General features: G+C 46.2%; 1 protein-coding gene across 1 annotated transcript in view; it reads left to right on the top strand.

Moving 5' to 3' along the window:
* The window catches only part of FEZ1 (fasciculation and elongation protein zeta 1), a 39213-nt gene extending 25339 nt beyond the window's left edge, over positions 1-13874 (top strand). Inside the window, exons 4-10 of the mRNA XM_037505548.2 lie at positions 1496-1582; positions 3410-3578; positions 5805-6076; positions 7022-7102; positions 8494-8569; positions 11840-11905; positions 13523-13874. Coding sequence (XP_037361445.1) covers positions 1496-1582; positions 3410-3578; positions 5805-6076; positions 7022-7102; positions 8494-8569; positions 11840-11905; positions 13523-13539 — 768 coding nt within the window. The 3' untranslated portion in view covers positions 13540-13874. The remainder of the gene's footprint in view (positions 1-1495; positions 1583-3409; positions 3579-5804; positions 6077-7021; positions 7103-8493; positions 8570-11839; positions 11906-13522) is intronic.
* Positions 13875-21662: the final 7788 nt, after the last annotated feature.

Raw genomic sequence — 21662 nt, 5'->3', positions numbered from 1 at the left:
ACAGACAGCTTGTTAGGTGGGACAGGGACTTACCTTGTGCAGGATTTGAGCATAAATGCCAGATTTTAGCTAATGGAATATGGTCAATAAAAGCAGATAATAGCTTGTTGAACTTCACCCTCTAGACTCTTGATGGCTGTGAACTTTCAGAATCTTACTTGGGGTTATGGAATCCTGGAGATGCAGGGCAGATAGTTCAGTATCTTTTTGTGGGTTAGTTTGTCCATTCGTTCAGGTTTTCTCAGGCAGATCCCATGTGGTTTACTTACATCCTTCATCAGTTTCAACGTCCCATGAGATTCCAATAACAAGATCGCATTTCATCAAATTCTACATGTGTGACCATTTGTCCATAACCTTTAAAATACCTAAGGGCCTTCCCAATGGCGCAGCAGGTTGAGCACAGCGCTGTGAAGCTGTCCACAGCCCCTGCAGTGCGGGTTAGATTCCTGGCCTGCCAGGGAGATACCCACATGGTGCAGCAGACCTCTCCTGTCTTGCCAACTGCTCCCCTCAGCAGTGTTTTCGGTCTGTCTGCCTGTTCTGCTCCCTGCTCTGTCTCTGGTGAATTTTCTCATCCTCCTGCACCTCAGGCCTGTACCCCCATTCTTGTATAAATAAATAAATCTTAAAAAAAAACCTAATAAAGTTTTAAAAATGCCTAGTAAAAACAAAATCAGGAAACAATCCCATAGACCAAAACTCCTTGCATAAATTAGTGTTACTTTGGGCAGGCATTATTAGTGCGGGAGCTGGCAATAGTTGCACTCACCTTGAGAAGGTTCTTTGTTCATACAAGGATGACTTCTCCATGGGTTAAAGAACAGTGCTGCTTCTGTTTACAATAGCTAAGCTTTGGAAACAGCCCAAATGTCCAAAAATAGATGACTGGATCAAGAAGATGTGGTACATATATACCATGGAATATTACTCAGCATTCAAAAAAGATAAACACATGCAATTTGCAGCAACATGGATGGCACTGGAAGGGATCATGCTCAGCGAAATAAGCCAAAAAGAAAAAGAAAAATACCGGATGGTCTCACTCATAGCAGGAATCTAGAAAACTTAAATAAGGGACCAGGAAAATGAATATAAGAAAGTGAAAATCAAAATCAACAAAAAACTATGAACCAGAGACACTTTTTGGGGGGTGGGGGGCGGGAGGGGAAGGATTGGGGTCAGAATGGGGCGTTTGCAATTGTATGGGGGAATATAAAAATAAAATTTAATATTAAAAAAAAAAAAAAAAAAAAAAAGAACAGTGCTGCTTCCTTTGAGTCAGAATGCAGCTGACCACTCATCCTCCCTGTCCTTTCGTGATCAGGCTGGACTCAGGGGTGCTGTGTGGAAGGGGTGTATCTGGAGGAAACCCTGCATACCTCTTCAGACTCCTTGTTTAGATGGTGGCTGGCTGGCGTGGCATTATCCTAAAATGAGAGAGAAGCCCTGTTCTGCTGGTGCTCAGTCACAATCCTATCTCCCCTCCCTTCAGATCCACGAGAAAGAAGAGGAAGAGTTTAATGAGAAGAGCGAACATGATTCTGGGATCAATGAGGAGCCTCTGCTCACAGCAGATCAGGTATGAATAGCTGTCTGGGTTCTTGGGACCTTTTGTTCTTTGTTAGAGGATGACTTTAAGAACATAATCACCACGTCCATTGAAAGCAGAAGAAAAAATGTGTCGTCTTGTAGTGATGATTTAGAGTCTTTGAAAAGGGATTTCATGTCTCATTGTGCCTCAGTTCACTGCCTACAGTTTACTCCCTGGTGTGGGGTGGGCTCCGTGATTGATGAACAGCCAGAGAGGGGCCCTCTGTGTGCTGCCTTCCCCACCCTCCAAGCCTCTGACCTCAGCTCATTGTCTTTGGTGTCAAGACACTTAAACAAGGGTCCCAAATACCTATTCTTCCCAAAACAAAGATGGAAATGGAGATTTTTGTGTGATGGATTTTTTCTCCCACATTTCAGAAAACATGAAAAAAATGTTGTGCCTTCCAAAAGGAGTCCTAGGGATGCTGTGTCTCTTTTGGTTAAAAAAAAAAAAAAAAAAGGAAAAAAAAAAAAAAAAGGATATTTGGGTTTTAATGATTTATTACTTAAACTAACACTGGGCCTCCATATTCTTTATTCACATTTTAGTCAGCAAATATTTATGACACCAGGCTAGTTTTGTTCACAAAGTAATTCTGAAGAAGCCCCACCAGGAGCTTTCAGTGCCAAAAATTGCTTTTTTGGAGAAAGGAGTGCTTTCAAATCTGTGATAAAAGGGTGGGCTAGGTACAGGAAAGGCTGAAGAAATTGGAAGGAGCCAGATAAAAAAGAATGAGGGCCAACAGTTATTCTTGTGACTTTTAGGGGAAATGTGATTCAGGCATACAAATACAACGGTAACTGCTCTGAGAGAGTACCTCGGTCCACAACCCTGGATATGTGTGTGTCATTTGGTTGCATCCTGTAAGTGTCTTCCAGTAGTAAAAGACTAGTTATCCCTGAAATTTGTCAGTGGAGATGAGAGGGCTTGGAATGAAATAGAAATTTTTCTAAAGGAGAGGACCCTAGTCCCCTGATCTCTGGTGTAGCCAAACCCACTTTAAGACCACAGTTCCGTGGCCTTGGGGCTGGAGTCCACCTCTGCAGGATGAACAGATATGAGTACAAAGGTATGGTGACTGCACCTATCTGGGGATCTTTCCAGAAGCATCTTTGCTTATTTCATTTTTTTTTTTCAAATATAAAAACCATGAGTATCCACAAGATTTCTTGCTTTGGGCAGGTAGCTACTTCTACTCTCCCTTCAGGGAGCTTCACCAATCAAGAGTCTATCACAGCAGGTTTCTTATCGAGTATCTGTTCTCCAGACCCTACCTATCCTTTTATTGTTTTATTATGCTTGTTTTCACTTGTTGCAGGCAGTAGAAATCCTGTCTAGGTAATTTCTGGGGAAGCAGCGGTTTTCCTGTATGTAAAAAAGCCTCCCCACTTTGAGTTGTTCTGTCCAGTCATCCTGCATTGTAACAATTAATGGACTGGGTTTTGTGTTAAAGTTGGGTAGATAAAATATTCTCCCACTTAGAAATAAAGTGCTCAGCAAATTGAAGTAAATGTTCCCTTCCAGGCAGCTCTGCTTCGTTTCCTGAAAGAGTAGTTTATTTCCAATAAAACACTTGTCTAAATGCTGTTCTTGGAAAAGGTTTTACATTCAGAAGTACTTTACATTAAGGGAAGAGGGTATGTAAGCTTCTGGTCAGATCTATTTATATTATTATTCAATATTTATTAAGTAACGATGCTGCTTTAGGAATTTTACAGATAGCAAATTAGGAATGGCCTCTTCTGATCAAAATTCAAACCAGGATGTCCCTGCAGCAGAGAACAGAGTTAGTGGTCTCTTGTGTACCTTCTACAGGTAATTGAAGAGATTGAGGAAATGATGCAGAATTCTCCAGACCCCGAGGAGGAAGAGGAGATTCTGGAAGAAGAAGATGGGGGAGAGACCTCCTCCCAGGCGGACTCGGTCCTCCTGCAGGAGATGCAGGCCTTGACACAGACCTTCAACAACAACTGGTCCTATGAAGGTGAGGGCGCTGAGGAAGCTGGTCCAGAAGGAACCTGCTGCCTGGCAGGCTTTGGGCCACAGGCTGACAGGGCCTCAGTCACTGCCTCAGAGCAGAGGCTCAGGAGTCTAGGGAATTGCCAACACCCTTCCTGCTGGCAGTAGGAGAGAAGCTGGCATTTTTGGAAAGAAAAAAAAACCAAACATTAAAATGGTAAAACTAAAGAGCAAGACTAAAGCAGAATAAGTAGAAGAAATCTGAACCCACAATTCAAAATGATGCTACCATAAAAATCAATGGAAAAAAAAAACATTAAAAAGTCATCATAATAATTAATAATCATAATATTTTTGAGGGGCCTCTATATGCTAGACCTTTGTATGCATAATCTCATTTCATCCCCACGCCAGCCACTTTAGGTTTGAGTTGAGAATTCCAAAAAGTTAAATGTCTTGTTTGGTCACTTAAAATAAACGGAGTTAAAAGCAAAATATCCTCTCCACCAGAACACCTCTCCACAGGGGGAGAGGAGAAGTCAGTTTTATTACTGAGTGAGCATTAAGGCAGGATGTGCTGCATGCAATAGGCAACCCACTAAAGGGACTGCAGACCAGAAAGAAGTCTCCAGTCTCCAGCCAAGTGGACACAACCCATTGCATTAAGTAGGTTTCGCGGTTTCAAGTCAGGTCACGAGTTAGGCCCCTGCTATCTGATTTGATGATTACTTTTCCAAGCCAAGACTCCCTGGTGCTTGAGGAAGCAAGCCTGAGTTCTGAGATAGGCAAGGTGGTTATTTCACCATTAAAAAGCTGTATATACATCTGAAAACGACAGAGAAAGAAATCCTGAAAGTGAAGGGAGGTGAGGGAAATTCTCTTCCCTTTTTTTCAATAGGGAAAATCAAGCCTCTAATTTTTTATTTGCAATTATACCACATGCAAGTTTTAAGGGGTGCGATCAGAATTTGAGACCAGTAAATTGACTCCAGAGTCCACACAGTTCTCTGTGTCATGTTGTCTGCCCTCTGACCCAGGTTTGCAGGAATGTTCATGCAGAAACATCCCACAGCAAGGCCAACACTGAGTATGAATTAATACATCTATGAGGAGAAGAGTGACCGTCTACAGGAGGGAACTGCACCCCTCGGGGGCAGAGCCATGTTCAGGGTAGAGGGGACTTTAAACAATGGAGCGAGAAGGCAGTAGTCTGGGTACAAAAGTCCAAACGCACTGGAGAAGGAGTCAAAGTAGAGACTTGATGACCAGATCTATACCCCAAAGGGGAAGGAACTTTGGCTCTGGAGAGCAGAGGTCATGGGGTGGTGGCAGCAGGACTGTCCTGAGCTGAGCACGGAGCAGCTTTGGCTGTGGGGCACGTTCACAGCTGCCCAATCAGTCCATTCTCAGCCACACAAAGGCCCCAAACATAGAAGTGTCCAAAACTGGATTCTGGAAAACAGCTGAAATGCAGAGTGAAATGGCAAAAGGCAGAGGAGGAGGAGGACAGCACCAAAGAGCAACAGAAAGGGGCATGTTGCACCATCAGCAAATATCTGTGCAAAGCAGAACCAGCAGGAGAGTGAAAAAAATTCTGTGGAAGAAACAGAAGCCTATTAGAAAGGCATGCCCCAGTCTATTTTAAGTGAAGAAATCTTAGGGGGCAAGCACTTGCTCAGGCTCCCTTCCCGTTTTCTGAGTGCTCTGTAGCACTGGGCCAAGGCTCATTTGCAATACTTGCTGTCAGATTGTACATGCCCCATGGTATTGGGAAGATGGGCGCTGGCCTAGGGACAGCTGGGGCAGCTAATTTTTCTGTCAGCCATACTTTGATGAACAGTTTTTGGAAATAAACACCATCTATTTGCTCTACAGCACAGATGCCAAAAACCATCTCCTAATGCCTCAACCCCACCCCTATTCTTGCACATGAGGAATATTATAGAGACAGGCAAAGTAGGAAGACAGGACAAGAGATCAAAGAGTCACATGTCTGGCCATGCATATATTTGTGGACAGAGTCCAGAGCTTCCTTGGGGTTGTTTCTTCTTCCTTGTTTGTTTCCCAAAGTGATGATCTCCCTTCCTGGCTTGTTCCTAAATGTTGATGGTCTTTCCTGGCCTTTTAAGCAATGGGAAGGTGTCTCCTCAGGAGGGCCAGTTCCATCTCAAGCAGCAGTGGCCTCGGGAGCCTTTCCAGCAGACTCAGGCTTGGATGCCAGTGTCACATGTGGGGTGGTCTTTCCTTGCAGGACTGAGGCACATGTCTGGGTCTGAGCTCACCGAGCTGCTGGACCAGGTGGAGGGCGCCATCCGAGACTACTCGGAGGAGCTTGTGCAGCAGCTGGCCCGCAGGGACGAGCTGGAGTTCGAGAAGGAAGTGAAAAACTCCTTCATCACGGTGCTCATTGAGGTTCAGAACAAGCAGAAGGAGCAGCGAGAACTGATGAAAAAGAGGCGGAAAGAGAAAGGGCTGAGCTTGCAGAGCAGCCGAATAGACAAGGGAAATCAGATGCCTCTCAAGGTATGTGAACAATACAGCTAGAAGATAAGGTGCTTCCAGCTGCTGACCCTCACCATCAGAGGTCCCCATGCCAGCCCTGCAGTGCACTCACCAACAGGGCTGTGCTGAGCTGTGACTGTGAGCAGGCACTACAGTAGACCATGGGGCCATAAAGAGGGAGAAGAGGCCACCTGTCTCCTCTGAATCCCCTGGACTCGCAACTTAACTGGGGGAAACAGACTACAAACATTAGAATACAATTGAACATGGCTTGTGATCTCTGTAGCCAGACCTTAGACAGTTGGGGCGAAGGCATTTGGTATTGACAGACATGCCATGGGATGCTGGATCTGAACCCCTGCTGCTGGTATAGTTTATAGTCTGGACTTACTCTTTAGGGCATTTCAGGATCAGAAATTATCAGATGCCTCGTTGTCTGATTGGCAGGACTCTTCAAACCAGTGGTTCTTCATCAGGGAAGTTTAGCAAAATCGCCTACAGAGCTTTTTCAAAATATCTTTGCCTGAACTTTACCCCAGGCTACTGAATTGGGTGGAGGTATGCCCATTTTGGAAAAAGTTTCCCAGATAAAGACAGTTGCTTTACAGCTCCCCTTCCTGATGATTGGACCTTTTGTCTTTTTCCCTAAGGTATTTGCATCATCTCTTTGCATTTTATTGCATCGCTTAATTTTTCTATTTATACATCGGAGGCAGAAATGAGGAAACTGAGGGAGGATCTTGTTGCCCTGGGGGACTCACTCAGTAAAGAATCTTTGAAACTACTATTTATTCTTGCAAAGCTCGAGCTTAGATTTGGGCCTCCTCTTAGCCCAATCTGACATTCACATTCTAGTCACAGAACCCAGGCGGTTATCTGGGGCTGGGCGATGGCCTGGGTACTTCAGGAAAGGCACGGAAGCCCCAGGAGTGATGACTCTGTCAACAGTCTCCCTCTTCTCCCCAGCGCTTCAGCATGGAAGGCATCTCCAACATCCTGCAGAGTGGCATCCGCCAGACTTTCGGCTCTTCAGGAACTGACAAACAGGTACAGCAGACTCCCGCTCCCAGAATTCTACACTCTTGCAACTTGCCTCCCCAACAGAGCAGGGAATGGTGAGCCACTAGATTTACTCCAGCATTCAGGCAAGGGGGCACCTTATATTTTCTTGTGCTCTTCAGAAAGAACAGAAAAATGTTGTTTTCAAGGCAAACATTGTTTTTTTGAGCTCTAACAATCTAGGACACGGGTAAAACGTAAAACTCAGCATTGCTTGCTAGACTCATGAGGTGTCTTAAGAACAAAATTAATCAAAAGGGCCTTTTATGAGAGAGCTCATCCAAAAGCTTAATTACTTCTACCACAGTGGACCAGCAGCTGAGCCAGTCCCATCAAGACTGCCTCTCTCGCTGCCCGTCTGTTGCCCACGCATGGCATCTCCTGGATGGCTACACCTAGCTAGATACTTGCCTGAGAAGTAACTTGCTTTCCTGTCTATTAAGATGGTATTCAAAACTTTGATTCAGTGCCTATTAAAAGCTCTGTTGCTAGGAATTCAGGATCAAAGATAAGTCCTAGTTCCTGCTCTCATGGAATGCATAGTTTAAGGGGCTGCCCACGTGCAGATGGACATATTTGAGATCATGGCATAAATGCACACCAGTGTGTGTGTTGAATCCCAAGTGCTCCAATTCTAGAAATGCATCCGAGGAAGAGATTTTAGGAACATCTAACCCAGTCCTCTCATTCACAGTGGTGAGAACTGAGGCCTGAAGAAATGGGCCATTTTCCAAGGCCACACTGCTGGTGGCAGAGCCAAATCTAAAATGCAAGCCTCTTGACCTTCGGTGGTGAGCTCTTCTCTGTAGCTCTTACCTCAGGGATGGTGGGACTCTCCTCTCCACCTCTGTTCTTTGACATCCCTGGGGACCCTAAGATGATTTTATTGTAGAAGTGTCTCACATCCAGCAGAGGGAACAAATCCAGCCTGGGGTTGGGGGTATTGGGCTGAGGTTCTCACTCTCATTTTTGACCAAAGAGAAACTATTCATTCTCAAACTATACTACAAAGGACAAGAAAATATAGCTCCCTCCTGAACATGGTCCCTTAGCCTGAAGAAATGTTCCCTCAGCCTGAAGGAGAATACTCTCATCAGGATTCCTAAATAACCAAAAAGCTTCTAGTGTGGAAAGAATGTGTTAGTTGGAATACAGGAAAAAAACTCCCTGGCTAATAACAATCAAGTCTTACTTTTAAAGAGACATTCCCCCAAGATGGGAAAAATCAGGAACAGTGGTGTGCAGTTGTCATGGGTGTAGTTGCGAATGTCAAATCACACCCAAAATTGTGAGAGAAAAGCGCCATCTCCTGCAGATGCCAATGCAGCCAGAGGGGGCGTCCTTGTGTCTCAAGCTCTGCGTCCTTGTCTGTCTCCTAGTATCTGAACACTGTCATCCCGTATGAGAAGAAAGCCGCTCCCCCATCAGTGGAAGATCTCCAGATGCTGACAAACAGTGAGTTCCCTCATTCCCAGGAGATGAGCTGCTCATTTTCCTCCCTCCCTCCTTGTGAGTCACACCCCAAGAGCCCCAGACCCCAGGTTTCCCAGAGAGCAGTTTTAGCTGGGTCAGTAGGGGCATATTCTCCTGCACAGAAGTAAAATTAAAGTAGTTGGCCCTTGAGCAGCGTCGCGTGGCTGCCCCCCTGAGTCAAACCCTCCCTTCGTATCCACAGTTCCACTTCCAGGGACTCCACCACCTAAGATCGAGATTGGTTGAATCCCGAGATGTGGGATCGAGGACAGGAAAAGTTAGGGTATAAGTGGATCGATCCATGCAGTTCAAGGGTCAGCTGTGAAGCTCACAGCTGCCTGGTCTCTCCTCCTTGGTTCCTGAAAGGGAAGAGATTTACCAGGAAAAAAAGGGGCTGGTGAAAGAGGTTGGGGTGGGTGGGGGCCAGTTCTGACTTGTGGGACTTTCTGTTCTCAAGGTTTCCCCTTCTCTGCTTTGCCTGTTCTCAAGCAGGGAGCTCTCTCCATGGGCCTGGCTGCATTTTTAATGAGAAACAAGTTTTCTTGGGTGGGGTAAGGCTGATTGGAAAGAAGAGGATCAGGTTTTCCTTCCAGGAAATGGCTGCCTCCTCTCCTCCACTTTGGCTTTGTTGTCAAATATTAATAAACATGTTGAACTAGGGGAGAAAATGGTGGGTCATAAAGAGCCTTTTATACATCAAAATCTTTATCTACATCAAAATCTCTTTATATATAACCCCCAAAGGGCCAGGGGCACATGGTGTTAACCATCAATCAGTGTCAACTTTATTCTTTTAGGGAGAGAAAAATCCTAGGCTGGGATGTGGTGACAGGCTCAGCAAACCCCTCCAAAGCACACCCTCCTGGCAACTGTGCGGGCTGCCCAGCCCACTGTAGTGTGCCTGGGAGGCCTGGGCAGTCAGGGCAATTTGATGCCCCAGGGGACAGCTGAGGAAGACGGATACCTGCTTTTCATGTTTTATTGGTTTCATGTTTTATTTATTAAGTAGACGGATACCTGCTTTTCATGTTTTTACTGAAGCAGGAGGTTCTGATAAACCAAATCCTGCCCACATCAATAAATATCTCATTCTTGAGCATCTGGAATCTTAAATTCAAAGTACATTGGCTCCCTCTGAACTCATTTTAAACTCCTTTATTTGCATAAATAGGCACTAAGATTTTGTAAAGGGAACAGATAGGAATAAACTGCCATTAACAGGTGTTTGTGTTTTCATGAAGTGCCAGCATTTGGAAAATAATTTGGAAAAATAAAGGTTTGATCTGTGTAAAGTACTCTATCACAGACTTGAAAACATGGAACAGCTATCAATTTATTAGATCCCATTCAGCAATCCAGTATGAAATCTTTTCCTTTTAATTAAGAAGCAGTGTTTGTTTACACTTTTGAAGTTTATTTAAAAAATTATAGCTACCATGTGCCTGTTATTTAAAGTACTTCGGAAATACAGAAACGTGAACAAAGGGAATGAAAGAATTCATTGTCCCCTCCACCATGGTACTATTTTGGTGTGATCCAGTCATGATATTTGATGTGTTTTCCATGTAATTGTGGTTATAGTGGCTATCACATATTTACCATGATTTCAGTCACATCATTTAACATTTGGTTAACATTCTTTTTTTATGACTCTCCTATCATGTGGATATGCCACATTCCAATATTTTATTCCTTTTGAAAGAAAAAGCTACCACCTTCCCTGAATACCAATTCTGCTGTGGATTATGAAAACCCTCTTTACGAACAAGGTCTTCTCTCTACCCTACTCCTGAATCAAGGTCATAGGTCAAAGACCAGCCCTTGGGACTGGATTATTCATACAATTTCGGATTGTGGAGATCAACTTATTCACATATTGACTGAGGGCAGTTACTGTATTTTTATGGCTATCTTCTTGGTGTAGGATTTAGTCTGTCCATGCGCAGTTGCAAAACACCTCCAGCCTATGAAGAGAATACATATCTAAAAACACAGAACAAATAAGGCTCAAGAAACCAATAGCAGGTGGATCGCCGGTTCCTTGCCTTTCCTGGACCTGACTGCTGACTAGAGCCATCTCAGGCTCGGTTCTTCATCAACTCTCATTTCCCTGATTTGAAACTAGGTGGGGTAATAGTAGAGACCAAAGGTGTGCATATGGATTGGGGATCTTTCTGTGTCATGGTTCATGGTCACCTCCTGATGACCTCATCAGTGTCAGCTGATCATCTTCTTTTTGCTCTCAAAGAATATTAGATGCTCCCTGAGAAATGTCAGCTGTGACAGAAATATAACGTAGAAAGGAACATCCCCTGTGGTCTCACACTCAGGGACAGCCCCTGGATTTAGCATAGATTAGTCATTTAAAAGTTAATGCACAGTGTTCTGCCGCCTTCTTTCTTCATTAGTAAGTATATCTTTTACATATAGATCTCTCTCGGGTTTTGTAAGATTGCATTGACTAGATGTACGATAATTTATTTAAGGAATCTATCGACGAACTTAAATGGTGGAGATCCCAATCCCACCAAGGCACCCTCCAGCCACATTCCTGGGGGCTTCTTTGGAAAGCTGACATCTACAATGTGACTGTGGATATGAAAAGGTGCTACCTAGTTCAAGAACAGAAAAAGTGATTTTCTGTTTAAAAAATATATAAAATGCTTTTAGGTTTTAGTAATTTCCCTATTGCTTGCTTCATTTGTAAGTCATTTCAACAAGGGTCCTTAATTAGCTTGCATCTCCACAAATTCTAGCACTGACCTGCGCATCCAGTAAGTAGTTGTTAAATTCACTTGCTATTGATAGATTGGAGGTGAGAAATTTTTCTAATATCTGTTGAAATGAATAGAATGTCTTTAAAGGCAGTTTTATTGGTGATTCAGTGATGTGACAACTATCATTCTTAACATTTAGAAAGCTGATTATTTTTAATAGCTTCATTTCTTTTTTGTTTATGATTATTAAAAATAAATATGTAGGAGCTGATGTGAAAATTATGGAATAGCAAGAAAAAAAGGTCAAATATCAAAGAAAGTCACCGATAGGCCCCTCTGAGTCTTGCTGAGTGTCCCCCACTGCCACGTTAAATGCTGACTGCTGGCAGAGCGCCCCCTGGTCTCTTCAGTACTCGTGTCTGTTTTCCTGGAATCCTTTGGGATTCACTCTCACTTTGGCTTGGTGAGTTGTGTGGCCCTAGCAGGGAGCTGTCTGCCCTCCTGGTATCTTGCTTATCTCTCTCTCTTTCCCCAGTTCTCTTTGCCATGAAGGAGGACAATGAGAAAGTGCCCACTTTGCTAACGGACTACATTTTAAAAGGTAAGAGCTACCCCCACCTCCTGTAGCAGTGCTCAGGGGTCCCCTTCCTGGGACTCCTGCAGCCGTTCCAGAACTGCACACCAGCCGAGGCCAGGCAAGGCCGGGACCCCAAGTGGAGAGTTGTGAGGCGGCCGTGGGTTGTCGCCAGGAGGCCTGAGAAGGAGATTCCAATATCCACAGTCACCAGAGTGATTCCACAGGAGAAGCAGCCAAACCAACAAAGGGCTGATTGTGAAAGGGCTGTGGCATTTGGGCCCTTCAGTTGGGAAAAACAAAGCCGAGGATGTCTTTAACGTTTGAAGGCCTTGACTAGCTACATCCTTTCATAACACATTTTATTTGGTTTTCTCTTTTGCTGTGGAGATTTTTAGAACTGCTGTATCAAAATAAGCTGGGTGGCTTCAACAACAGAAGTTTCTTCTCACAGCTCTGTAGGTTAGAAGTGTGTGATCCAGATAGCAGCAAATTTGGTTTTAGCAAATTTGGTTTCTAGTCTTCCTGGCTTAGTGTCTATGGAGACCAAAGAGAGCTGGCCCACTGGAATCTCTCCTTGTCAGCACACCAATCCTAGCAGATCAGACCCACGTTCATGATCTCACTTTACCTTACTTCCTAAGAGGCTCCATCTCCAAATACTGCTGCCCTTTGGGTTAGGAGGCAGCAGGAGTTTGGGGGAGGGGACACAGACATTCAGTCCATAATAATATCCATTGGTAATCCTTCATTGTCTGGGTCCTTTGCTTCTTTAGGGTTTTGTGTTCCACAGGCACACTCATCTTGGGTACAGTCTGAGAAGGCTACGGACCTCTTAAGCACTCTGAGCTACATTGCTTCCACAAGGATCAGAGAGATTAATCTAAAATTTCTGCAGGAGGAATTTAGGCTAAGCATTGGGGAGAACTTCTTGAAGGTTTTTTATTTATTTATTTATTTATTTATTTATTTATTTATTTATTTATTTATTTATTTTGTGGGACCCTTGCCAGCGGCCGGGGAACGAACCTGCACTGCAGAGGCTGCGGGCAGCCTCGCAGCCCAGCGCTCAACCGCTGCGCCACCAGGGGAGGCCCTTCTTGAAGGTTTTAAAAGAGAAACAAATTTCTCCAAGAAATTTTTCAAAGGAGGTTTGTAGAAGTGGGTTCTCTAAGTATAGGGCTCTGAGGGCTAGACTTTACCCCTCACAATCCATGGAAGTGTCAGGGAATTTATAAAAGCAATTAAACATTTACTGAGCATGTTCTGTTTGCCTCTCAACGCTGTGGGGCAAGCAGAGGTACAGTTATTGTATGATTGAAGAGACAGGCAGGAAAGGTGAAGTCATCTCCCAAAGGTCATAGAATTAGTAACAGGAACAGCCAGATCCGGGGTATGAACCCAGCAGACAGGCACCAGAGACTGTGCTTAATTATTACACCAGACAACCACCTATCTTTGTCCTTTCCTTCTTCTGGGAGGAAGACCTGCTATTGCAATTCTTCCCTGGTTCTAAGAGGATGGTGGTTCTCTGCTCAAGACACCACAAGAATGCAGCATGATCGCTCCCGGCCAGAGCCGCCCCTGGTTAGGGGTCCTGACCCACACAGTGCTGTGACCTCTCCTCTCCCCTTCTCTTTCCAGTGCTCTGTCCCACCTAACCTCGCCCTTTGGAGCAGCCTTGCTGCGGAGGTCACTGAGCAAGAGTCATTCCATCACAGGGACTGCATGACACCACGTAACCTCCGACGTGTATCTCAACGTGTATAGCTTAACCTGGATTAAACATGAGCAAATGCGCGGGTCCTTTGCTGTTGGCTTCTAGTCCTAGTAATCATTGGATGCATGATCGAGGGGCAGGGCTGGGGATGGTGCTGCCTCTCCACCTATGTCGGTGGAAGGCAGGTGTTCTCACCACTCACTATGTAGTCTGGCTCCAGCCCTCCAAAACAGCTTACACTCTAAGACTAATTTTGAAATAAATTTTGAAATTAATATTCTGCTTTGGAGTGTGGTGTCCATTGCTTGCTGTTCTAAACCCCCTAGAGAAAGAATGTGGACCTGCCTTCCCACCATTCTCTGTGGCCTGTGGTGGCCAGCGTGGTCTATAGGGATCTGTTGTGGGGCCTGGTGGGACGACTGCCCATGTTCCAGGGAGGTGGGGAGGAGGCTGACCACAGTCATTAAGATCTTGCTGCTTGGCCCCCTGAAAGCAGCTCACAATGTGTCATAGGAACCACTGGTTAGCGGGGGTGTCTTACTAGGTAAAAAGTGAGTTCAAGGAGGAGCCAGCCAGTGCAGGGCCTCCTGTTGGAAGGGCCAGCTGGCTTTGCAGGCCCTTGTCAGCCCTCCAGGAACCTGGAAGCTCAGAGAACGTGGCTGAGCTTCCCGAGGTGGGGATGGCGACTTTTCCAGACTGCCCCCAGAGACCTGTCCTCTGCCCCCAGAAACTGTCCTCTGACCGGGCATGCCTCCCTCCAGCCTTTCTGCAGCCCTGTGGGTCCAGCAGCTCCCACACCTCCCTAAAAACAAAAACTTTCATCACTTGCTACATGCCGGCCATTGGCCTCATCACAGTTGCGCTCACATCACAGCAACCCCAGTGGCAAGTAGTAGCAGCATCACCCTGATTTTACGGCCCAGATCAAGGATCAGAGGTGCTCAAGGGGCACAGCCACACAAGCACTTAGGTCTGTTACCCAGTTAGACTCCCACTCACCTTAGTCATGAAGGCGGTGGCATAAGGAGCTCAGCGTCAGCTTTAGGAGCTCAGTGCGGCTTTAACCAAGTGTGCACACACTTGCCACACTCCGCAGAAGACCACAGACAACGTAGGTGAACCTGGAAGGCATCCTCATGCCCTGCCTCTCACTTCCTGGGCCTGTTTTTCTAGAAGCAGCACTGCAGTGCAGCAGCCCACCTGTGGGAGACTGCCCCAGGGCCTGCAGCTCTAATGTGGCCTTCTACCGAGATGTGAGTGCAGATAGGACCCAGCTGCTATGGGAGGAGGGCCGCCACCTCAAAACCCTGCCAACCCTCAAGGGTCCACAAATGGACAGAAACATCAGCCCTTTGACCAAAAGGGATGACTCGGTTCTGCATTCATTGGCACTACAGCTAAGGATGCAAAGGTCGTTGGTGGTGTGAGGTCATTAGCAAGTTGAACCCTTTGCAGCTATGGAGTTTTTCACCAGCCTCAGCAAAGGGAAAGCAGTGAATTCCCAGGAGATTTGCTTCCTGCCTTGGATTTGTCAGATCTGGGTCAGCCACTCCTTTCCCCCAATTTATCCTGCCAGCAGGTGTCTGGAGCGGCAGAGACAAGCTAATCAAAGCGGCTGGCAGTTAAAAATAAATCTCAAGTGTCAGGAGGAGGGGAGCAGGAAGGGTGGGAAGAATGGCCCCTCTCCTCTCCTTTTGTCCCCACCAGGAGTTGAGAGGGATATTCAATCAATTTCCCCCCAGTTTTGCATTGCCTTCCGCCTGTCCTTGCGACTCAGGGGTGCCCTGACCAACAGGATTGACAGCCTCGAGGAACTTGTTAGAAATGCCCCACTGCAGACTTACTGAGTCAGAGCCTGATTGTAGCCAGCTCTCCAGGCCACTGGCTTTTGCATTGTTTGAGAAGTTCTAGTTTTCCAGTTGCTGGAGCCCTGACTCCAACGGGCTGGAGGAAAACACAGATGGTGGCTAACATGGGCCAAACCCAGCTCTCCCCTTTTCTGGTCCTCCTGGGCAGTAGCAATGTCATGAAGTGCCCCAAGAGCAGAGCTGCCAGAGCCAGCCAAACTTGCAGGGCGGCCTCCTGGGGAGGCAGGAGGTTGGCCTGGCTAGCAGGCTCCTCAGCTGAGGTGTGAGCCCATCAGTTCAAGGCCTTGATGCGGTTTTTACAAAGGCTAGGCTGATGGAGTCCTGGAAAGGAAACTCGACTGTGAGCCAGAGGCCAGCCTTAATTTGTACAGACTTCAAGTCAGCGATCATGTGGGGAAAGCCATTTCCACATGGAATGTATCACACTGCCCACCCCTTTCACCACCATTTCAGCAGGGGAAACACACTCGATATTTCAGAAAGAAACCCCAAAGGAAGGTGTGAGGTATTGTGGTCCTAAAGTTTGTGGGATGAATTGGGTTTTTTAAAATTACACCTTTTTCATATTCTTTTAAATAAATAACATCTGGATGAAAGACAAACCAAGTCCTAGTGGGCTCCAGTGGGTCCATTCCAGGGGCATCTTTGAGCCCTGTCCTGTCCTGGGGACTCCTATCACAGCCGAGGCACTGAGCACTCTGGGCCCCACCTGAGGCTGGAGCACCCCAGCAGCAGAAGCATGAAGTGGGGAGGGGCAGTCTCGTTTCCACGGAAGCCAGGAGAGGTGACTCTCATCACCGAGCCAGCCTCCATGATTAGTATGCGTGGAGAGGAGAGTAATTAAATGCTGCTTTTGGAGGAGAGACTCGTGTTCTTGATGGTGCTGATTATTTATTTCCTTAGGAGGGTGTGAGAATAGTCATCAGGATTTCTGTCTGAGCCTGAGCTTTGCTCCCCTCCTCTCTTCACCAGGGAGGGGAAGCAGAGGCCACTCTGCTGACCACAAAGGTGCTTTGGCTTTATTTTAATACCTTTCTTTTAAAAGAACAATGAGGCACCTTAGCCCACAGCCCAGCAGCTCCATACCCCGCCCTCATGCATATTCATCCTGCTTCAAAGAGCACAGCATGGAATATGCAAATTGGCCAGGCAGGAACTGGTTGGCATTTTGATAATAGCTTTGTCTGAAAAAACCCCAGAGACACTGCACATCTAGTTCTCTGTCTGTTTCCCTCTCTGTCTCTCTCCCTCTCTCTCTGTGTGCCCCTCCTCATTTTCCTTTCTACTCCCAACCTGCCAGAGAACAGCAAAATGAATCACAGAAAGAGAGAAGCAAGTTAGAGGAAGAGCCAGGTGTCTGTATTCCAGCCCAGTTCTTTCCACCCCATCCTGTCTCCTCCTCCCCTTGTTAAACAGTCATTTTGATTTTTCCCACTCAAGTGTTGCCCACTCTGACAATGCCCCCAGGCCTGGGGCCTGTGCTTTGCTCCCACCCACCTCCCTGCACTCTGTCTGGGGCCCACTCCACTCACTCCTCCATATGAGCTCCCTTCTCTTTGTCCTTCCTCCTCCACCTTCCATCGTATTGTTGCTTTTATTCCCAGCAGTCAAGCCTAAAACCCCCGAGAACCAGCCGTGCTCTTTGAATAGGAAAGGAGTCACTTATACAGGCTGGGAGGAAGGAAGTCTCATCTGGACAGATCACGTGCACTGAGCTCAGGCATCAGTCGGAAGCATTTGGGTGAGCCCACAGCATGGTGCCATCGACCCTGCTACAGCCACTTCCTCCCCGTGGGGTGGTCAACTGGCAACCTCTCCTCCAAGACTTGCCCCCACTCCCTTCTAGAGCACAGCTCCTAGAAAAATGTGCAGAACAACTTAAGCTCAGAGGACCTAGGTCCTGCTCTTCCCAACCCCCCGTGTAGGTGTTAAAAGATAGGAGCTGGGGGGACTGGTGGGCAGAGGCTCAGCTGCTGGAGGAGCAGGCTAAGGTTTGGGTCCTACATCTCTGAACACTGTTTTATCTGGGGACCTTCAAGGAGAAATGCAAAGGCAGGTGCAGGGATGCAGGTGCCTCTGAGGACTTCAAGGAAGAGGGGGCCTGTTTTCTTGACCTTAAAGGCCAGCCCTGGCCAAGCGGAAGCTTAGTTTAGGGAGGCAGATGACCTCATAGAAGAAGCATGGGATTTGACCTCGGGCTTGGATTCCAGTCCTCTACTTACTAGCGGAATAATTTGTGAGAAAATTAGTTAATTTCTCAGAGTCCCAGCTTCCTCATTTTAGAAATGGGAATACCGATATCAGTCAAAATACCTGTAATTCCAGGGTCATTTGGATTGATTTACATTATCTAGCATATGTGCTCAGTACTCAGTTTACTGTGGCTTTTATTTTTACTAGCAAACTTTGAGGAATGTAGAGAAAGAGCTGGACCGTGTGACCCCCCTTTAGCCCTGAGGACCTGATCATTTTTTTCAATCCAATCGACATAGAAGACCTAAAAAATAACAAAACAACAACAAAAAAAAGAAAAACAAAGCAAAGCAAGAAGGGCACAGTCAGTTCCCCTAAAATCAGCTCTACCCCTATCCTTTATTCTCACAAAATCCTGCCTAGTGGTAGCCCAATGAGCCCAGGCACCTGCAGATTCTAGAACCAGACGCCTCAGGTTTGGACAAGAAGACAAAGGGCAGAAGTGGGAACTGGGTCATCTGATTTCTCAGCAGTTTCATTCAAGGGGGATCATGGAGGAGGGTACGTGAAAAGTCAGGTTTAGGTTAGTGCTTGGAGGAGAGATTCTGTCTTTATCCCCAAGGATCCAGGAAGAGGGAGGGAAGAGGGGACACGCAGGCCACCCCCAGACACACTCTGAGGAGCCTCACGTGCTTCACAGGCCTCAGAGGTGGGCACATGAGCTTGGTCTTCCCCAGAGTGCAGAGGTTGAGCAAGGCATCAGATGACCTGAAGCGCTGCTCCCTCTTATTAAGTAAGCCTGGAAGACCACAAGGAAACATTCTGGAGAGTTTCAACTCCTCCCAGATGTCTCCAGGAGGCAGAAATCAGGGGTTCAAATAGCTTTGTGTAGCATTTTGCCTTTCTCCCCTGGTGGCATGGGGTCCCCAAGCCTGGAGGCGTATGGAACAAGGAGATGACGATTTACAGCACTGGATGGGACTCCTCTGGCGTGGGCATATAGATTTACTCTTTCTTTGTGCCCTTTGCAGAACCAAGAAATGATCTTTTTCTAAGTTTGGATTCTTGTTAGGAAGCAGGCACATCCTGAGAAGCTGAGAGAGCAAGGAATTTGCAGCTCAGAGCGACTGTGCTGCAGATTTTTTTCTGAAAACAGGTTGGGGAGCAGCAGTGGTTCAGAACCTCTGGGTTGCTATTTACAAAGCACCTACCTTGGCCCCATCCTGGGAGATTATGATTTAGTGGAACCCGGTGCCTGCAACACCATAGGTCTGCTCAGCAATTCTGAGGTGCACCCCAGCTGGGACTTCTGGGATGGGGGTTGGAGGAGAGATGAAGATGCCACTGGGCCTGGAGATGTTGAGTAGATTCTGTCACAAGAGGGCAGAGTGATGCACTTCCTTTCAAAATGAGACCCCACATGGGCACAGGGTCATCCCCTCAAAAGAGCAACAGAAGTATGGAGCAGCCTGTTGGAAGCCTGGGCAATGACATCAATCTCAGCTTCTCTGGCAGAGGTGGGGGCTGCCCAGAGGGTAGCAGCACCCCCAGGAGCAGCTGGGAAGCCACTGTGCTGTTTGTTGTCCACAGGACCAGAGTTTCATTGACTATCAACTGAAGGCGAACTAAGGACCATCTCCTTCAACCCCCTCAATGTGTAACTGAGAAAGCTAATTTAGATGTTTCTTGTGTGCGAAGGAAGTTACCCACAGAGTCTCAGCCAAACTGGGGAACCCAGTTCCTTCCTTTCCCTGCAGAAGAGTCAGGGGAGGGCCGCAGGTGGGCAGAGGGGGCCTTACATCAGTTGGTGTAATAAAAATTTTGCAATACTTTAGAGGAGGCAGCCACCCAGAATTCACAAAATAACAGGTGAATGTGGGATTTGCACAACTGAAGAGTTCCCTGAATAATGCTTGGGTGTAACAGGAAGAAAAAAAATCTGAAAATGAAAAGGTATAATGAGATATACACAACTGAAGGGAATTGTCTTAAATGGCTGATTGTAATGAGATGTACATAAATTGTAAGGCTTGTAATGAAATGAAAAAAAAAATTCTTGCCTGATAATACAGGGTGTAATGTCTACACCTGAAATAAGTCGTCTCAGTGCACTGAGTGTAATGAGATGCACATAATTTTAAAGAGTGTAATGAGATGAAAAATAAATCAAACACTTGTCTTAAAATGAAAGATGCACTAAGATTCGCACACCTGAAGGGCATTGTCCTAAATGGGTTTGGTTTAATGAGATGCATTTAATTTGCAAAGGGGCTAAATGAGATTGGCCCAGAGAGAGGCTGAGAAATATAAAAGTATAAGATACACTTGAAAGTGGTGTAATAAAATCTGCCTTGTCGGTGGGATGCAAATAAGACACCAAAGAGGAAAGGCACAGAGTGTGTGCGATCAGCGGCCCCCCTCCCAGTTCTCAGGGAGCCTTGGCTTGCAACACTGAATTACCCTGTGTCCTCCACAGAGGCCAGGCACATCGTGGGCACCTGTGAAAGTTTCATGAATGAACCATGGGCTCATGGGCTTGTAGTTGCTACAGAAAAATATTCAAGGGAGCAGTTGTAAATAAGGGACTTGTAAAGGCAATTGAAATCTATTTTCTAGGAGCTGTGTTTCTTAAAGTCTTCATGATTCTTGCCTTGAGAAAAGCTGGTTGTGGGCCGTCATGGCATACTTCATAAGCAATCCTGGTGGTGTTTATGCCCCCAGGCTCATGTCCATCAAGCCAGGTCACAGGTAGCACGGAAGTGAGGATGTTTGGATGTAATACACATGGACTCTTTGCAACTAAAGGGAGCATTCTCGCCACTGCCACAAGCAAGTATGTTCTTTTTAATTTTTTTTCCTTCCCAAAGGCAGAGCCCTTTGGATAGTTTGATTTTCTCACTCTTGATGGAGCAATGGGTAATATTTCTCTAGTTAAAAATAACTTCTCAAATGGTGGAGGGAAAGGCTAAAAAAGAAAGGAAGTAGTAAGAGAAGGGGGAAGCATAACCAAGCCATCAGCCAAGCAAATAGTGAGGCCTGATAATAATTGGCAAGTGACCTTTAGTGTCAGCATCAGGGGACCACACGAATGGCCAATGTCACGAAGACCTGGTGAGCACATCCTAAGGAATGGCAGTGATTCAATTACATCCTGTTGTGGTCATGTGGGAATACAGGTCCCTATGCCTGATCGCCTGATTTTTCAAGTGAAACCAGGAATCTGAATTTTTATGTGCAATCTTCTGACTTGTAAATGTTGGCACAAATTATGAGAAAAATACTATTGGTCCAAATCAAACATGTCTGCAGGCTGAATTTGATCTGGCCCCATGTTGGATTGTTTTAAAATGGAAGAGGCACTAAGATTTGCACACCTGAGGGGCATTGTCCTAAATGGGTTTGGTTTAATGAGATGCATTTAATTTGCAAAGGGGCTAAATGAGATCGGCACAGAGACAAGCTGTGCCTTGTTTGCAACTTTGAATGGTCAAGGTTGAGGTCACTGTCCTAGGATGAGATCATATTTTAACTACTACAGGGATGTTACCCCCACACTTTCAGTCATAATCTTCTACCTGAATGTAAACTCCTTGAAAGTAAGATTTTGTGATCACAGCTGTATCCTCAGCATTTAAACCGCCTGGGACCTAGTAGTTGATTAATAAATACATATTGCATGAATGTCTCTGAGCTGAACATTGCCCCCTCTGGCCATGTCCAAGGTAGCAGAAGGAGGTCAGCTCTGGCCACCAACTCCCAGGACTGGGGAGCCTCAAACCTGAAAGAGCTTCCCTAGGAGACGAATGTGGGGCCAGCAATCAGAGCAGTTCCCACAGCCCTGATTGATAACAGTACTCCATCTTGGGGGTGGATAAAGGAAATCTCTGCCCCCCTCCCCCCCACCACCTCCACCATTATCCCATCTCTCTTATTTCCACAGGGATTGTGACTCATCATCTCTGGAGTTGGATAGGATTTGGGTCAAGGGCAGAAAGAAGTTGTT

The sequence above is a fragment of the Talpa occidentalis genome, unplaced genomic scaffold (assembly GCF_014898055.3).
Source record: "Talpa occidentalis isolate TD23 unplaced genomic scaffold, MPIMG_talOcc4v2.1 talOcc4.12, whole genome shotgun sequence".
NCBI lineage: Eukaryota > Metazoa > Chordata > Mammalia > Eulipotyphla > Talpidae > Talpa > Talpa occidentalis.
The sequence above is the reverse complement of the archived record's forward strand: the minus strand, read 5'-3'. Positions and strand labels throughout refer to the sequence as shown.